Source organism: Trichoplusia ni, chromosome 2, assembly GCF_003590095.1.
Source record: "Trichoplusia ni isolate ovarian cell line Hi5 chromosome 2, tn1, whole genome shotgun sequence".
Classification (NCBI taxonomy): Eukaryota; Metazoa; Arthropoda; class Insecta; order Lepidoptera; family Noctuidae; genus Trichoplusia; species Trichoplusia ni.
This window is the reverse complement of record NC_039479.1, coordinates 12,573,028-12,592,491: the sequence shown is the minus strand read 5'-3', so window position 1 is coordinate 12,592,491 and position 19,464 is coordinate 12,573,028. Positions and strand designations below refer to the sequence as shown.

The following is a 19,464-nucleotide window of genomic DNA, read 5'->3' as shown; positions in this document are numbered from 1 at the left end:
TCTTTAAATTTTGTCTTCCAAAAGCCAAAGGTGTAATTTTAAAGAATATTATCCAACCCCGATTTATTGAAACTGTTATTTACATAGCTGCGTAGGTCAAGAAATCGTAGAGCCTATTAAAAATATTGAAAAATCATTTTGAAATATTCCATAAAAAAAAAATGAATAGATAATAGATACACCAACCTCGATCGATTTTGTTTTTCGTTAAGCGATTAATTAAATAATTTATCATTTCATAGTACGTCACACACAGCAGCTACTAATTGTATCGATAAACTTTGTCCGTCACTATATCTGAAATTGCTCCTGACGAACGGGCACAGATTTGGAGAACGAACAAAAAGTCTGAAAAATATTTTATAATTTTGTATCCGAAAGAAAGTGCCATAATAATGAAGAATTAAAAACGGTACGTATGTGAAATCAAATCTTTTATTTACATAAAGCACTTAGTAAATGCTGTTTGTTTAATTAGAGTTCAAAGTAAGAAGTTGTAAGAACTTTCTATTACTCCAGAAGACTGTCAGTCAAATAAATATGGCTTGTGTTGAGAATATACCGCCGCCAAACGCGGATTCGGAGATGGAAGAAGGAGAAATCGTGGACGATTTGTCCGATATATCATCGGAAGAAGAGTTCCTATTGCGTCAGAGACTACAAGTGCTTGAAACTTATAACAATGTCCTTGAGCGTAAAAAAGCTAAGCGGTCGACTATGGGACCTGGTAAGGTGTTCAAAACATAGTTCTTAATCTAAGTTATCACATAAATGTCAGGTTATAACCTATACAAAAATGACCTTGGGAGCTCAACCTTTGACCTAATTTTATGTTAAATCTGTTGTCCCATAATATACACCAGGATAGTATTTTATGACCTCTACTATTGATGAATCTCAACATAAGATGTGGCTTGTAAAAAATTTACAAGTAAACATTATAGTTCTCGATGAGCACTTTTTATTTGTTGCAACTTCGGTAAAAAAATTTACTTAAATAATTATGAATGTATAAAATTCAAATTAAAAGTAATGAGCTTTATTAGTCAAAGTTGATTCATGTTGAATAAAATGAAATTAAATCTGTGTTTTGATCAACAAAAGCTTAAAATATGTACATTTTGTCATTTTATAAATAAACATCCTCCACAGGACATGGTAAGACATTGCATCCTTAGTTTAAGAGAATGATAATCGTTTGTAGGCACATAGAGTGCATTTTATAAAATTTTAGGTACAAAACGTAAAAAAGTGGACACATTAGGTGATCTTTCGGAAATTTCTGCAACCGATTTGGATGACTATTATCCGCAAGTACCCCAAAAAACGATCAAAGTACAAAAAAGACTTAAAGTACATCATAGACAAAGAAGAAAAAAAGATGAACCCATTATAAGTTATAGAAAAACCAAAGACCACAAAAATAAAACTAATTATCCTAAAAGGAAATTAGAAGTGAAGGTTGTAAGTGAAACTAGTGATGAATCTGAAGATGAATACAGAAATAGAAGAAGAAAATTGGCTGATGCTGTAGTTGTAAACAAAAATAAAAATGATAAAACCTCATTGAGTGAAAGACTTCAAAAAATGCTTTGTGGTATTAACCCAGAACCAAAAGCCTTAACAGAGATTAAAATTGTGCATACGGAAGATTCTCCCATGTCTCCTCCACAGATAGACAGACAGCCAGTAGACAAACATGCCATTTTAAAATCAAAATCTGAACCACCACAAACCAAACCCAAAGATAAAACAAATTCATTTGAATTTATAGACTTATGTACAGATGAAGACAGTAAAACTAATACTACTGAGGTAGGGCAAGATACTGTTGATTCGGTAAACAGTGGTAATGTCATAGATGGAGGAAACAAGAAAATTTCTGAAATAAATATATCAGACCAAAACTCAGACGAAGATCTTGAATTACTTAGGCAACATGCTCTGAAAACAAAATCTGCTAAAGAGAAAGTAGCCTTAACTAACCCATCTCCTCAAGACAATAAAGTAATGTCTGAAGATGAAGACAGTGACACGGCAGAGTTAAGACTGATTTGTCTTAAATCAGCATTACTAAAGAAAGCTATAGAAATGAAACAAAAGCAGAAGTTAAAGAAAAAGTTATCACAATCTACTAATTTTCCGGATGATCTTATTACTGACAATAATACTGATATAGAATCTGTAGATATGGATATTGGTTCAGATGCCGATGATAGGGCAAAAGAGAATCCTGAAAATTGTGCCAAAATTATTGAAACAGATGCAAATACAGCGAATGAAAATGGTACTGAAAAAGATGTTAAGACTGCTAATATTCCAGAGCAAGATGAGTTAGAAGATGATGAGGATTTGTTAAGGGCTAAACTTCTAACTTCTCTGAGTAAAAATTTGCCTAATTTGGTCAATCCCAGTATAGTGAGTGCTATAGAGCTTGAGAGTACAAAAGAACCTGAAGCCATATCAAGTATACCTTTACCCCCTATAACAAAACCTGTTGTAAGTGCTAATCCTGTACCTGAAGAAAAGAGATTTATTATAAACCTTGGTGAGTCAGATTCTGAAGGGGAACATGAGGCAACTAAGAATCTAACTAAAATGCATCTAAAACTATCAGAACAGATAGACTTCCAACAAAAATTAGATATGTTTTTGAAAAGTACAAGGATGGAAGTTGAAAAGAAGAAACTACCTGATGTAGTCCAGGAGTCAGATACACCAAAGAAAAATGAAAAGTTTGTTGCAAAGGTCTGGAGATATTATCTTTTTATTTGTTCGTTTTTCGATGTTGTCCTTTCTTTCAGACATTACAACGTTGATATTGCTTTTAGGCTGTTAAACATTTGCCAAAATCAGAGCAGATTGAATACAAAATCTTAGTTAAAAGAATGGCGGAATTGGAAAAAATAAAGCAGGCAAGACAGTCAAGTATGAATTTGAATTTACAAACGAAAATGACTACACCCTTAAAAGACACATTAAAGCAAAGAAATGCAACCATAGACTCTACGAAACTATCGGCTTTAAATAGTTTAGAAGAAAAAATAAAAACATCAAGGTACACTTTTTATTTTAAGCTTTTTTATTTTATTTTGTTTCAAGCTCTTCGATTGGGTACTTATTTTACAGAAAAAATATTGCTGAAGAATCAGCTAAGATGCTCAAATTAAAGGAGGAAGGAAATAAGTTGTCCCAGAAGTATAAAATTGTTGCCACAGAACTGCGCAATATTAAGACTGCAATTGCATTGAATAGAAAGCAAACAAGATCTGTTCAAAACACTCTTACGAAAATAAGATTGCACCACCAAATGCTTCTGAAAAGGTATACTTAAACTTTTTTTAAATCTATTCATTTCCATTTCTCTGATTGAAATATAACTCTCTTCCTTTTTTGATTGCGTAGTCTTGGGCCTACTATTATTATGCTTTACGTAACACAATTGTTTGTTTCTTCCTCTAAAATTTTATTTTTCAGCTCAATAACTTCGACACATTCCAAAATAAACGGCGTTATGCCGCCTATAAGTCACATAATTCCGAAATTGCAAAAAGAGAACAATCCAAGCAAAAAGGATGAATCTAAAAATCCAACAGTACAAAAGACTGCCAGAGTTGTAAGAGACCCAATGCTGATCACTCCGAGATTATCAGTGCAGATTGACGTCACTAGTAATAAAAAAGTTGTCAAAATGCCAGATAAAACGGATGCTAACGATAAAAGTAAAATAAATTTGAAGGCTGGTAATAAAAATGATGATTTGCCTGAAAATAGAGGTCTATCAACTCATCCGGTTGTGGAAAAGGGTGGAGGGAAGAAAGAGTTGGAAGTGTTGGGAAACAGGATGAGAGATGTGGATGATTACAGATCACCTCTAGACGCTTTTGGGAGCACAACGTAAGTCGCAAGAAAAGGCCAAATATTAATACTCGTCTAAAGTACTACTGGGATTGTTCATTTGATATAATGTTAGTTGTTACTTTGTTGGCCAAGTAGGTACTTGTATTTCAGCAAATAACTATTTTATGTTATATCTCTACGGAATGTATCATAATTCGGTCTTAAATGTTGATATTTCAAATCAACTTCAACAATCAACACGTAGATTATCTTTTTCGTTTATAATAATGCTCTTTGCTCATCAGTTAGAAATCAGTTAGCTAACTGCGTCTTCGTCCGACTTTAAAACCTTAATTAGAAGTATGATGGATGATGCCAATTTTCAACCAAAAAAAAACATCACATTTAGCACAATCGTTTACACAATAATTATATCAACGTGCATTATCTGCTAAAAAAAGCTACATTTTTCATAGTTATGAGGTATAAATAGCACGAAACAAAAAAAAAACATCTAGATAATTTCTGTATTGATTAAAATGATCAGAAAATTCTACCACATTAAATTATTTACTAATTATTACTTTAAATTATTCAGACCTGCAGTTTACCGAGCTTACAATATGTTAATGGCAAAAAAATCTTGAGTATAGCAATTATTCTGTTTTTAAGTCTTAGGAAGGTACTCTAGCTTTCAAGTGTACCAACAGTGAATATATGTAACTTCAACAGGCCTACCAGCATCATATCAGTTGACGTCTAATAACTTCATACTTTCAGTTGGGAGGGTGACCCGAACGCGATCCTTTGCCCCTTCGAAGTCGGCGGCGAGTGCAAGGATGCCGACTGCAAATACCTACACACGAAGTCCCGTACAAAATAACTCACACACACGCACATACCCACCCACACAAACACACTGGACTGATCCCATCCTTTCCCCTGCCCCGACAGCACAGGATTCCACAGCGATGTGTAAAGTATACATCTTTTTAGCAAACCTACATTTTGTAACCTGTGATTTAGAATTTGTGCTAAGTTCTGGATTTTATATTAACTTTGATATTCCCAATTCCATCTTGTAGTACGTTTATTGTATTTTTGCATGACATTCTTATAAATTTACTGATGCGGTTACTGCCGTCATTTAAATCCATGTTTTGTTCCACATAAATGTATCAAATGCTGCCCGTATGACAATAGCAAAATGTTTGATCTCATTTTAAAATAGTTTTAAATATAAATATAAGCACTTCTGTGATTTTAAATTGTGTCACTTGATTGGCATTTACCAATAAGTATAGGGTTACAGCTCTTAAAATTTACTTATAATATATAATTGGTTTTCTACGGTTCTCTTGGCATGTCTACCCAGCAGTGTTTGAGGTGAAGGCATTGTTTGAGTACGTTATTTTGGAGTCTGGCTCGCAATAACATGGTGTTATACAATTTTAGTTGGCGCTTGGTCGTGTATCTCCGTCGCATCGGCTTTGGTGGTAAGTTTCGAGTAACTTTCTAATAGTGCATTTGTAGTGCTCTGGACTCTGGTATTCGTACGACACTACGGGACAGCGAAGACGTATCTGGTAACGTGTTTTGTGTTACGTAAAATATATCAAACTTTATATTATTTTTTATTATTGAACTTTAAAATATTGTACACATGTAAAAAGTTATTTTAATAAATGATACTTTAAAATATTGTATTTTGGACTTTTATTGACAATGAAACCACATTTTTAATCTTACAAATAGACATTTTATTCAGACATTGTAAAGAAAATAAAAATAAAAATACCTCTTCACACAGATAGGTACACTTAGATGAAAATATGTACGTATATTTTTGGAATAAAATTCGATATAATTTATAAAACCCTCGAACTGACGTGAGTGCATTCTATTGAATGACTACTAAGTATTAATAACTAGTTATGTGACAGGATAACTGTGGGCACACGTGATAGTACAGAACATGAGAATACACCACATCATCTGGAGAAATATACAAAAAAAAAACTTTTCCAAAATTAACGCCTTATATAAACCTCTATATATTCATAAGATTTTTCTTTGGGTGTTCCAAAAGCTCAATATTTTTTTCCTCGAGAACAGTAAGGAGTTATGTAAAGTTTTAACAAGATAAATATGTTTTACTATATTTGTTATAATATTTATACATATACATGAAGTTAGAGCCCACAGTTGAGATTGGACAGTACAGAAGGCAGGGAGTGTAATACAAGTCAAGTCTTCATAAGGGGACATTAAACTTATTTATATACCCTAAACGTGGGGACATTGGAACACGCTCACATGACATCTCACTAGTTTATCGGTGAGCGATAAATCTAGCGGATTATCTACATTAGGTACCTCTATAATCAGTGCTGTGTAGCGATAGTTTATAACTTTCATAAATAACATTTATTATTCAGTGTTTACAGTTCTATGTAGATACTAAGTAAACCTAGCCCTCAATATAGACAGCTATAATAAGGGTTGCCATCTTTAAAACTTTGGCAGCCAGTACCAGACGTGGAAACCCCGGATTCTCGGAGCCCAGGACCCTGGACATGTCAACAGTTGTTGCTTTTAAAACATGCTGTCTTAATTTTAAGACGATTCTTAACTTTTAAAACCTGTATGACAAATATATTCCCCCTCCGGAAGTTCCTGGGATCCCCTCTAAACTATGGAAAACCCGGGGTAATCCGGACTGACGGTAACTCTTGCTATAGTAGGCAGGTGTATTGTTGCTACAGGTTTTCACTATCTATTTCCAAAAATTAGGCTCGAGACATTTCGTTAATTTCTGTCTATTATGGCAAGGTACAACTGGAGGGATTCGATTAAATAAACGTTGCCTACCCACATTAAGTGCATAATCGAAAGTAAACCTCAAAACAATTATTTTGCCGTCTAGTCACGCTCACTAATAACACTGAATAGAAAAAATGCATTTAAACTTGACATTTTTGATAAGAACTAAGTACCCACATAAAACCGCAAACACTTACATAGTTACGATAATATTTCGATATCAATAACATGTTATATCAATGACTAATGACATTCAAGTACAACTATTGTAAGATTCAAGATAGGGAACCGTGACACGACGATTAGACGAATTCATGAAGCTATTAAATATTGAACATGTTACACGTATTGCATCTACACAGTTATTAAAATATGCCAATCTTTGGCTGTATACTGAAGCGACCAGATACGAAGTACCTATAAGTATAGGATAATTATTATAATGTAGATTATTGTTATATTGAAATGACTACTATAGTTTGTAGACAAGTAACAGGTATAATGGTGATTCAGTGACGTCATAGGGATTAATGTTTAAGTACCTACTCGACACATTGAACTACATAGCTAACAATACACATTGATATATATTAGTGGTTAAAAAATACTCCGTATGCGTCTAACTTCTAAGCTTCGTGTGTTAGAATGTGGGATGTTGTGAAAACAAATATTCTGCATTGCAAAAATGTTGGATTCTATATTTTCTACCTACCTACCTATCTAGAAACGTGTACCCGTGCTTAGTTGTCTGCCCTTAGACCAAATCAATATTTTGAGTTAAATGCCTCCATACTTTTAACATCCAACCGTTTCTTACTATTTGAGGTTTAAAAGCGTGCTTTCTTAGTTATTTTGTTTAGTCTTCCATACCACACCCATTTAATCTCTATGACGCCAATGCTAACTATACAACAGTCATATCTACAGAAGGACAGACTTAACAAGAGTTGCATAAGTGCATATACATGCATAAATCGGTCTTGGATGAACTAGACGAGGTGTAACCACGAGCTATGGGCAGTCTATCTGAGGGTGTGCCACATGGCGACGGCTTTGCGTGTCTCGTGCGCCATCTGCGCCCAGTGGCGGCCTTCGGCGGCCGGCTCCGCGCCGCCCACACAGCACCAGCCCACCACCAGCCCGCTGCTGCCACCGCTCACCACGCATACCTGATAACAATTGAGATTTTTAAGAACGGAAAAAGCAAGGATGTCCTTATCTATTTTGGATTTTAATGGAACAAATATTTGTCTGCGAAGTCATTTGCAATGTGCAATAATCAGGGTAAATCTTACCGAAGAAGTGGGTTCTTAATTTTATTCTTTGTTAACTGAGAATTTCGAATGTACTATTTAATAACAAAAACTAACTTATATTGTCCTGTCCTGTTCCAATAGTACCTTACTACGTTTTAGTATTTGATTCTTCCTATTAAGTAGCCTTGAAAATCAGACAGTGTTCATGGAGTTTTTTTACCGACTCTTTCATCCGGCCTAGCCGCTTTTACACTTTTAGCGATTAACATACTCGTGCATCTCCTTCGCAATTAATATTTATGGACTTAGTAACTTTACCTCAATGGAAGCCTCTTGTAGATTAGCAGAGGGCAAGCTGAAGGATAGAGCCTCGTTCCACACGGGGCTGTTGATTTCTTTCCTATTTGTCTTCTTCTTTTTCACGCGCTTGCCATTCACCAGCAGGTATACTTTGACATATACATCTGTAAGTTTTAAGTCGGAAAATATCTATTAATAACAAAAACGAGACATTTTAAGCACCTTGAGGGATCTGGTTAAAAAAAAATTGTCTTTTTTTGCGAGACCAGTTACGAAAGCTCAATTTTTCTGCGTTGCTATAGCGATGCTAATGTAAGGTAAGGTATTGATTTAATTATCATATATCTACCTAAAGCATCTTTCCCCTCTTGCGGCGGCAGCAGATTCCTTGCCTTCAGTACAACGACGGTGAGTCGTTCAGCTGACGGTAGGTAAGATAGAGACAGCAACAGTTCCTGCAGCTCCTCTGGTGGTCGCCGCTCTCGCGACAGCTCAGCCCACACTTCTGCTCCCCCGGCTACTTCCACGCGGGAGAGAGGGACTTTAGCAGAGCCCATAACTTCGTTGCGAGAGAACCTAGAAATTAAATGGGGATGGTTTAGGTAAAGAGTCATAATATGTAGGCGTAGTTTTTTATATTTTTATGGAAATATTGCCCGTTTTCCCCATTATCTACTGTGAAGTTTTAAAAGTGCCTGGAAAACGGCCTGCTTGAAATAAAACTAATTATTCTATTATTTAGCTTACGATGTAACTAAGTGGGAATAAAACGAACGGACTGAATTCTTCCGAGTATCAAGAAGTATCTAACAGTAATTTTCACGTTTATAGATTAAGGGCCGATTTCTCAATCGTCAGATAACTTTTATTTGACGAATAAGTTTAACGTTTTGACAGCTTTTGTATAGAAAATATGTCAAACGGCCATATTTATTCCCCAGACAAAAGTTATCTGGCGATTGAAAAATCGGGCCTGAGAGTAATATATATTTTTAAATCGAATCGAAGTTTCAATGTTTATTTGCTGTCCTGTTTAATTACCTGTCGTAATCAAACACTTGTAGCAACAGCGTCTTATCAGACAGCTCATCATGCGACACGGGGAACTTGAAGTGTTGGTCGAAGAACGGATTCGCCTCGTTCCGGTGCACTGGCGTCTGACGCACTCGAGTGTCCACTTCAGGCAGTAACGTGACACGAACGTATGGGTCATTGAAGCCGCCTGCTTCGTAACCAGCTAGGTCGTGAGCTGGAATTTGGGATTAATTCTGATTTATATGTTTTCAGAACATTCTAAGTATATGGTAATTCATTGCATTGTCACCAACGATTTACAGATAAATTTATCGCGAACGCTCGAATGGTTTTGGTCTCAACTGGAGTCCTTTGTCACAAGCTAACGAAGGCTACCTACCACATATTACGATGGTACTTAGGTATCTATATGATAAGCATAAAATTTGTATATGTTTGCCATTGCTAATGTTCTGTTTTTGAGAAAGTTTGATCAAAGCAGAAGGGTAGCGTAGGTATGGCTACCTACTATGTGACGACACACAAAAATTTATCGATCAATGGCTATTAATAGAATGGAAACGACTCACCAATCATAGATAGATACCTAAAAATAACTTTTGTTGGTATTTCATTTTGGACTAGACAAGTTAGCACCGTGTCTAACTTCTGAAAACAACATTTATTACCTACTTACCCTTTACGGGTTACAAATAAATAGATAGCCCACTCCAAATAAGACTAAAAAGCTCTATTTACTAACCATTTTTATTAGTCTCCCGTCCAACGAACCACGCTCTCCAAAAGTTATAGCTGTCCAATACAATGGAACCACAGCATGAGCCATGAATATAATATGGGAGTTCGTAACTGTACTACATGTGGTTGTATTCCTCCCGACAACGAGCTGAGTTTCAAACTTTCAAATATTCAACGAAACAACTTGTTAGCTAGCTATGTTTCGGACAATAGAAGTTCATCCCAAGTCTTCTCGGTAAATAATATTATAGGCTTTGTCGTGAAGACTTGAGCAAGTTATCAAACTATCTAGCTACATAAATACTTTTAACAAAGGGTTCTGCATTAGTTGGGATACCTACATGCAGAAAATAATTGGAAATCTTAAAGTAAACTTAAAAACCGTTTTGGAATGGAATGATGTTTGGGTACTTCCTCTAATAGGTTTCTAAAATGGACCACGGATTTTATTGAATTTCTAAAAAAAATTATCTACCTATAACATTTTTATTTAAGACTTCACAATCTCAGCTAGGTTCATACCTTCAATAAGATGCACTTCCAAATCAGAGCGATCGAAGTCATACTTCAAGCGCAGATGGATCCTGCCGAGCGAGGGTCCAGCTCCTTCCAGTTCTATTACCAGAGGTGCTTCTCTCTTGGTGTAGAGGTCGGGCTGCAGAGCTCCCAGCGAGCTGATGGTGGCACTGGCGCCAGGACTCAAGGGCCCGAGGCCGCTGCTGCTCTCCACTAGAGAATTGCTGCGGTCTATCCGCCTGGAAGAAGTAATGGTAGATGGTTCAGTGAACCTTGTTTTGTATGCAGTATTAGGTGCTTTCTGAAAGAAGGAATGCTTGCATTTCAAAGGGAATTTGTAAAGCTTTTCTTAACTTATGCCCCTTTTTAGGGTTTTCTACCCAAAATTTAAAACCGACACCCTATTATATTAACCGAAGCCACTGAAAATCAAATTCACTAGAATTTGTTTTTCAGTGGCTTATATTTACCGAATCCTAAGTGTCGTAAGTATTTGGACAATTCTTTTTATCATCTCATCCTTTAAAGTGAGTACCTAAGTAGGATATTATTATGTACTTAATTGACAAACACAAACCTAATTACTATCTGCACTAGGATCGAATATTTTTTGCGACAGTTTTCTACCTCAATCTTACTCAGATAAAGCTACGTCATCGTCAAAAACTGTCCGATATCAAAGTTTGTATATTTACAAAATTTCTATACTGCACGAAGAATATTTAGCTTCCTGTATTGCGACGCATATCGATATCAAAAGCCTTTTTACACGATCGAAGTCAGTTGGATACGTCAATATTTTAGTGTTCAAGGGTCGTTGGGAAATAAACTCCTCGGGTATAGTAGACTTGCATGTCCTCGTTGTTTGTATTTTCACACAACGCCATCTAGTCTCAAACTAAACAAAGCTTGTATGATGAGTACTAGACAACTGATAAACGTACATAAATTACACCCAAGCACAGAACGAATGATAGTGCTCATCACACAAACATTGGTCCTGAGGGAATCGGACCTACAACTTCGTAAATCACTCAGTTCCACTATTCACTAGACCAGGAGGCAGAAACAGAAGTTAGGCGGGGCTTTCCGGCTTATTTTATAGTACGTTGAATAAACGGTAATGGGCTGAAGGAGACGTCAATATACTCGTATCCTGAGCTCATTACCGTTCCGTTCCGCACGCACAGCAGTTAAGGAGCTTAATATCGGTAAGACCCTTAGCTGCAATGCTAAGAGTGAAATGAAACGATTTATTTAATTTTTTTGTTTTTATGCTTGTTTTTAAAATAATGATGGCATTATAAGATCCTTTTAAATAATAAGTATGGAAAAATTACAGGTAAAAAAAATTCTGTTTTTGTTTGCGCATTAGCAATAAGTTAGTAGTTATTCGAATTGGATATAAAATATTCTTAATATTACTATAAATGTTTAGAAACGACGAAATTTCTAGCCTTTTTTAGTAATACAGTTCTAAATATTTGCTAAAAATCTTCCAAAACAGCAATAGAAAAGAGGCAATAATATCACATATTATACATCAAAATGGTGACTTATTACAATTGCCGTCAACATCGAAAAGTCTCCCAACAAAATAAAAAGAAAAAAAAAACTCGCGTCATACAGCCAGTATGCTACTTTGATCATCACCCAACTCAATTACGATCGAGCTTCATAAAGGGGCGATACAATATCTACATAGATAGATACGTAGATACATGTACGCCCAAACGTAGGTAACTAGGTCATGTCATTCATAGGTATATGCGGGCTAACGGGGAAATACATGACCCTATCAATATTTTAACAGTACTCAGCCTGTGTAAACAGGAGTACAAACGGCTTTATGTACTTGAGGTTTTCCTAAAGCCACAAGTTGGTGTTAAGAAGATTGGGAGATGAGAAGATTTTGTTAGGAGGTTGGGTGACGTCTAGTTATTCTTTTTAAGTACCTATGCTTAAGTGGGAAGTGACAGAAACAGCACAAAATTAATCATTAGGTAAGATCTAGATTGTATTTTCATTGTCGGTCACGATTTTCGTTTTCTTTTTAATTAGAATCTTACCACCACGTCTTAAAGTATTATTATAAAGGTTGTGAAAAGAGACAGTACAATATACGGCGTAGATCGACCGGTCTCTCTTCCATACCCGCAATAATTTAAAAATAATTTAAACAGAGCACAATGTTTCCAATGAAAAGTATACGTCATATACCTTCTTCGTGGACACATTAAAAACATTTAACAAACGCATTTTTTTAACCTACAATCATGCAATCGTTTACAAAAATAGTTTTATAAATTAGACACTCATTTTGTTTTTTCAAATCGTTTTTATCACAAACAGGTCTTTCCAAAGCTACAAATAACCTTGTATTCGTAACTCCACTTAAACTGACAAACAGCTTTTGATATTCCGATCCATAAAACACAAAGGGAGACTATGAAAGCACAGAATGCATTTCACTCAAACATTCGCAGAACTAAATGCGTTAATCGCGAGTTCTGTATTTTTTTCCTTTTCAATTAGTGTGAAAAGTTTTTACTCGGATCGACATGGATGCTTAATTAGGTCACACAGAGTGGTCGTACAAACATTAATGGTAATCTCATCGGATAACGGGGATTCTAGCAGTTTTGTAGACTTGCAAAAATGTATGTTTTTCATAAATTTTTAAAGGAGTGAGGGGCGAGATCATTTTCCGTTTTTGGTCATATATTGCGAGTTGGATTTACGACACTAATAAATTGTTCCATACAAAAAGGTTAAAGAAAAACAAATCGGTTGGGTTCATGAGATACAACCTTGTAACTGACGGAAAGAGAGCCGTGTCTCAATAATAGGGGGCTATTTTGCTCTTATGGTACCGAATCCTAAAACTGTTCTTTTGCTAGGCTTTTTTGACACGCTTTAAACATTGTAATTTACCTTTATAGAAGACGGATGGCGCATTAAACTACGCATTACCTCTTCTTACTTTTCTAGCAGCGACATTCCTGTTTTAAGTTCGATAAAGGCAATAAGGCTAGTCAACAAAGAAAGACAGACCATCTTGGGTGCGCCGGATGTGCTTAGTTAACTCTATCTATCTTTCAGTTCAAACTGCAATCGGTTAAGAAGTTTACAAGTCCATAACGGATAAACAATGTGACGCGAAAATTACAATATGTATAAAGAAAATAAGAATTTGAATTCTCTGAAGTGATATTAATATGACGTAATAATAATACGGTTCGTTTTATGTCGACAAATATTTCATATCACTATTAATTTATGCAGACAACGTTAATGCACAAATCAGATCAGTTTAGTAATTGTTACACTGAATTAGCTTTTCAGCTTATTTGATAGTTACCGAATCACTATACATCAGGCACACAAAAGGAATTTTGAAATCAAACTGAATATGTTACGAATATACGGCAAATGTCCCGTTATAATAAACTCTGTAAAATGTTAGTACATTTTACGAAACGAAATGTTATTCACAATACCTCCGCGCTAACAATACACATTCCTACAAAATAGTTATTAAAAAAATGCCAAACAGTTAATTGAATTTATTTGCTTTAGTTCGTTTATACAAAATTCCATTTTCCAATTAAGAGCCAGTCATACAAAACGTTTCGCTCTCGACATTTTTTGTTCAATATTTTCCGAGGTTGAACTAGGAGTTTTACTAATTAACTTTTACAGAATTTATATTATAGTTCTAGGTGTATCGATAAGGGTTAATGTTGTAGGCGACGCAGGCTGAGTGGCGCACTCTGCGCGCTCAGTCGGCGGGTGCCTATCAAAATTGAGTTTATCACAATTTATGTCAGACGGGACGCGGCATTGATTCACAATGGGGTAACATGACATTTTCCGTACCTATATTTCGTAAAATAAATACGTTGTTATGAAGGCAAGAGTTTTCCGGACGTTTCTTGCAAAATATACAAATGAAATGGGAAAAACTCTATTACCTCAGTAATGAGTTCAGACAGTTATATTATCTTTTCATTTTCATTCTAATTGTCAAAAAATACCAGCTTTAAAACCTCATTTCGAAGGACTTTTAAGCTAATAATAAAAGGACAACCAAAAAGGTTCCTAACTAGCAAACAATTACATAATACGCAAACAAAGTATTGGTGAGCATCTGTGACGTTTATCGTTAATCACGAGAGGCAGCCGGCGACAGATGTGCTCCCTACTTTATGGAATTGAACTTCAAATACACAGAGCAAAGTAGGTATGTACATTGTACGTACTAAGTGCAGAAAGTACTTACTGAATACTGAATAGAGACTTTAGTAGTCTCCCTCACTATATTTTTCGATGAAATGTTGGGATGCTCGTTTTCAGCTGTAGGTTTTAATTCTCTATATTTCTTTGGTAGAAATTTTCATAGAAAATGTATTCCAAGATTTGGCAAATGGCAGGAAATGATCATGAAAAAACTTAGATATAATGTCAACTAATTTTATTTCTTTGAAAATAATTGAACCATATTCCACCATTCCATAATACATTTATACGCCATCGGGGAAACAATAGTTTGACTCTTTCATATATTTTCAGGAATCTACATTGTGGGTGGAATTGCGTTTGGGGGGAGAGATACGACATTTTACATACATTAGGCAGTCTCTCTGTGGGAATTGATAGAATGGCTGTAGAGATCTCTGTGTAGATATGTTTCTGGAGGGTTCCCCCTTGTTCTATGATAATGGCAATTTCCTTTACTTTGGGCCTGTTTCCTATACATATAATTGAATCTTTATAGCGTGGTACCAATTAGGGTTTTCAGTTAGTGAAACTTTGCAACCATTCAACATTGTTGACAAAAACATCAACACATTTTGTATATTCTTCCGTAGATAAGATTCCTTCAACTTATTTTTAATAAAGAAATCCGCTAATCCTCTTTCCTCTTTTCGTCATAAAATTCACCTCATCTTTATTCCTGCATTTTTGTGATGTAAATTCCCTCAGGAAAAGGTCAAGTGTTTCTGGAGAATATTGCTTTGTTGATAAATATTATGGCTCTTGTATTTCATAAAACGGGATTGCCAGAGAGACTCTTGTTCCTGTTGTTACTTGTTCTTGAGACAGACTTTATATCCTTCTATAATGGTACGTAAATATTCTATCTTAATCTAAATAACGACAACTTTTTCCAAATGCATTTTCATGAGTCACACTAAACCCTAGTTAGAACAGAATAAACAGATCAAACATTACATTTGCTTCTACTTTGTGCAAGTGATTCGCATCAATGCTGTGCAGACTGAGGACTAGTCACAATAGCGTTCTGTTAATGATAGCAGGTATACTTGACTTTTCATGCAAGAGTCACTGTATGAATGCTCACATGAATGTTGATACTTTGATTTATGGGTCAGCCGAGTAGCGAGTAGATTAAGGCTGTAACACTAAAATTTGGATCCTTGGACAAGTTGACGATTTATTATTTGTGTTTCATTTTATCTAATTCTCATTCAGCAATTTGCTGCTAGAACTGTGCTAGTATCATATGTATCTGTATCTAAGCCACAAGCATTTTATGCATCTACGAGTGAATTTCCTTGATACGAACCTAAAAAATAAAATCGATCGCTACACGAATTGCTAGCACTTAAGACAAGAACTACTAAAGCAACTTAGTAGCTTATATAAGGTCGTTTCACAGTCAATCATGAGTTCTAACTGCCGAACGAAATGCTGGGCTTTTAGTCCCGGATCCAAAGGTCAAAGGTAACGCCCATAGCGCTCAAGCTTACGTGTAATACTTTATTAAATAACTGATGAAGTGTAACGCGGAATATTTGATCTCAAACAGGACTCACGTTGTGATTTACATACCGTGTTAATTATTTAAGTGAGCTCTTCAATTAGGTTGTTAGTCCCGTTTCCTTTTTTTTTGGAAACTCAAAGAGATTAATGTTTTATAAATGAATCTGACTTACTGAGGTACTTTTAACTGCTGTTGTGACTCAATTAACGTAGGAAATATGCTTTTGAGAAAACATTTTTACAGGAATTGTTTTAAAGTTATTATTGAGTCCATTACGTTTCTTGGAATTGTATTCTATCATAGAACAGCAAAAATTGGTAGTTTAAAACTTAGAATGAAGCTCAACCGCTTGCAGACTATTACAGTAGGTATGTACCATTACGCCTGGAAACTGGTTCTTTGCCCAACAAAAGGACCAATTCCTTTGGCACGGATAGAGAAGTACGTATCTACAAGGTACAAGATGGCGGTGTAAATAGTGTTGGTAAATTACTGCCTGGTCTTGTACTCTGAACTTGGGTGAAGCATGCAACTATCACTGACCCAGTTGTGATCTCCTCCTTAATTAATAATCTCCGTTGATGTGCACGCTATTAAGGGGAGTGAAACTATGGGATTGTAGGCTATGGTAAATGAAGTTTCTGAAACTAGATGTTTTAGATAAAATAATAAAGTAGTAATGATAAGTGGTGACGGTATTAATAAAGAACTGTAAAATTTAACGAAAACAAAAAAAAAACAATTAACATTATTAATGAATTCGCATTTCGTGCGTAGAGTTTAAGAAAAATATCCAATGTTTATGTTTAATTTCTCTCTGTCCAAGGAAACTTTCGATCCGGATTAATGAATTTACAAGCCCTAATAAGCATAGTTTAAATTTATAACCTCCTAACTTAATTAATATTTCATCGTCTAAGTATGACACTGACATTATAAGCTGTCGTGTTTCAATATGATCTAGACTTAGTTAAGCTTTCGGATTAGCCTTTGAAATTAACTTGTGGTAAAGTTACTCATTACGAAGTATCCAAGGAGTTAACTCCCGTCAAATGTTAGATAGATAGCTAGATGTTGGTATCTAGATGTATTTTGTTGCATTATTACCGTTCAAAACGAGCACACATACATTTCAAAATTTTAACAATAATTTTTGGAGTAATGAACTTTACTTTCTGGAAATCTTTTTATATTAATTAATTATTTAATTTCAATTACATTGTCGTCAATAGTTATGCTGATATTAAAAGCTTCTACGATGTCATCAGAATACATTAAGAACGAATCTTCTTCTTAGCTGGTAACCTTGATTTAAGTGGCTTAACCTTTTTAGAACAGTACTCAGCCACACTGTCAGCTTTGTATATAGCGGTACAATTTGAGCAAAAAATGAAGCCATTGAAAAGATATACATACTAACCTTGGCGGCATCAAAAGTGGTGATAGGCATCGTGGCGGAGCGTGCCTGGGACTGGAAGGTGTCGGCGTATCAGCAAGCGACGCGAGCGAGCCATGAGCAAGGGGTGCCGCCCTCACGTCCAGGGAGGCGGCGCGCAGCGGCGACGGTGAGCGTGGCACGCCGCTAGCACCAGCCTCCAGCGTGCGACCATCAGGAGCGAAGGTACGGATCGCTGGTGATGAGCCGCGGTGACTCTGAGGAAGAAGTCCTTTGTTAAAAAAATAATTAGCTACACTGGGGGCAAGGGGGAAGAAAAATAACGGTGCGTTTTTTATTTTACTGCTATACAAATTATATAGCTATTAATAGCTATTAATAGTTATATAAATCAATAGTTTGCCAGGAAATTTAGATCCGTTTATAGCTATCCTTTTCATGATGCTGTGAGGTTATTTAAAGCTTCTACGATGTCGTTAGAATACATTAAGAACGAATCTTCTTCTTAGCTAACTGGGGAAGCCTGGAGAATCAGGGTACTATCTATTTAATCATATTCAGTAAGTGTATCTTGTGATTTAGTAGCTTGTTTTGACAAAATTAATTTAAATATAAACTGAGTATTTTTTTTGAACTGGAGAAGTGTTTACTAATGATCTGTAATTTTTATATGGAAGCTTTTCAATTTAGTTAAGTTATATTAAGTTTCGCTACTTTTGCGAGGATACTAGTTGCTGGAATGACAGAGAACACGCTCAACTCTGAGTAAACTGGTTTCTCAATTCTACAATAGCAACAATCCTATTTCATGAACTCATGGTAATCGCGCAACTTGCTCGAGAAGAGCATTTAATATGCTTCGTCAAAGCACGTGCTAAACTGTAGGTAACTGCTTATCTCGGCGTAAGGTTGCGAAGTTAATTGACTTCCCAGCTATTCCACTTCAGCTCACCAGAAACTTTTTAATTGCAAGCGCTCAGGTAAAATGTCTTAAGGAAAATGCCGCGTTTAAAGTATACGCTTAGACAAGGAATATAGGTGACACCGTCCTTAAGATCCGTCGGTGATTTTTCTTTAGATCTGCCGGTCACCATGATTTTTGATCTTTGCGAAATTATAAAAAATAAACAGTGGCAAAGTGGGAGTCGGATTTGTGACACATTAAAATGATTTTCAGCCTAAAAACATACGAAAAAAGGGTTGCCAATAACAAAACAATATATCCGTGATGTTTTTCGATAAGTCAGTCATCAGAAAAAAATTTGATGTTCTCTGCTTTAATAGCGCTGTAAAATAGCTCCGATTTTCTCTTATAGGGTTGACTCACGCGTACTCACATGAAACGTTTTATTATTCATATGTTTAAGTTCACGTAAAAACTTTGTCACTTTTCTGTTATATTTGAGTTATAGTTCTTTCAGTTCATAATTTCCTTTTATAAAAGTTGAAACGAATGTAGAAAGTTCATAAGAGTACTGTTTTGTTTACTGTTGCGTACATGAGTACAATTTACTTCAGTAAATGATATTAATTAGTTCCTTGTATTGTGGGGAGTTTCACTAATATTCAAGACATGTAAATGCCCAAAGACACTCAAACTCAGGACCAGTATTTGTGGATCACACAAATGCAAAGAGCGACCACTTGGCTATCCTTGCAATCAAAAGATCATCTTTCTCTTTAACGTATCGGACCCACGGTTAACCCTCACGTAGAACTCACTTTTTAAAAAAGCAGTTTAAAAATCAATACATTCATGATTACTTACTAAA

The 19,464-nt window shown here is 35.5% G+C and overlaps 2 protein-coding genes across 5 annotated transcripts in view; one reads left to right on the top strand and one right to left on the bottom strand.

The window, feature by feature from the left end:
* The first annotated feature begins 289 nt into the window (after nucleotides 1–289).
* LOC113507535 lies at nucleotides 290–5,397 on the top strand. Of its 4 annotated transcripts, XR_003401868.1 has the most exons (8): nucleotides 290–412; nucleotides 520–727; nucleotides 1,235–2,748; nucleotides 2,832–3,058; nucleotides 3,130–3,324; nucleotides 3,478–3,897; nucleotides 4,621–4,815; nucleotides 5,296–5,397. XR_003401868.1 is itself a non-coding variant. In XM_026890407.1 (7 exons), exons 2-7 carry the CDS (start codon nucleotides 541–543, stop codon nucleotides 4,721–4,723), a joined length of 2,646 nt encoding a protein of 881 aa, XP_026746208.1. In that variant the 5' UTR covers nucleotides 290–412; nucleotides 523–540; the 3' UTR covers nucleotides 4,724–5,397. The 4 variants fall into 4 exon arrangements, 3 of the variants coding, with proteins under 3 accessions (XP_026746208.1, XP_026746193.1, XP_026746200.1); XM_026890407.1 differs by having other exon boundaries at nucleotides 523–727; nucleotides 4,621–5,397; XM_026890392.1 differs by having other exon boundaries at nucleotides 4,621–5,397.
* A 134-nt stretch (nucleotides 5,398–5,531) lies between these two features.
* The window catches only part of LOC113507558 (synaptotagmin-5-like), a 33,291-nt gene continuing 19,358 nt past the window's right edge, over nucleotides 5,532–19,464 (bottom strand). The window contains exons 4-9 of the mRNA XM_026890417.1: nucleotides 17,717–17,949; nucleotides 10,515–10,747; nucleotides 9,261–9,468; nucleotides 8,569–8,795; nucleotides 8,238–8,383; nucleotides 5,532–7,832 (exon numbers count right to left, since the gene is read on the bottom strand). Of these exons, the coding sequence (XP_026746218.1) occupies nucleotides 7,686–7,832; nucleotides 8,238–8,383; nucleotides 8,569–8,795; nucleotides 9,261–9,468; nucleotides 10,515–10,747; nucleotides 17,717–17,949 (1,194 nt within the window). The 3' untranslated portion in view covers nucleotides 5,532–7,685. The remainder of the gene's footprint in view (nucleotides 7,833–8,237; nucleotides 8,384–8,568; nucleotides 8,796–9,260; nucleotides 9,469–10,514; nucleotides 10,748–17,716; nucleotides 17,950–19,464) is intronic.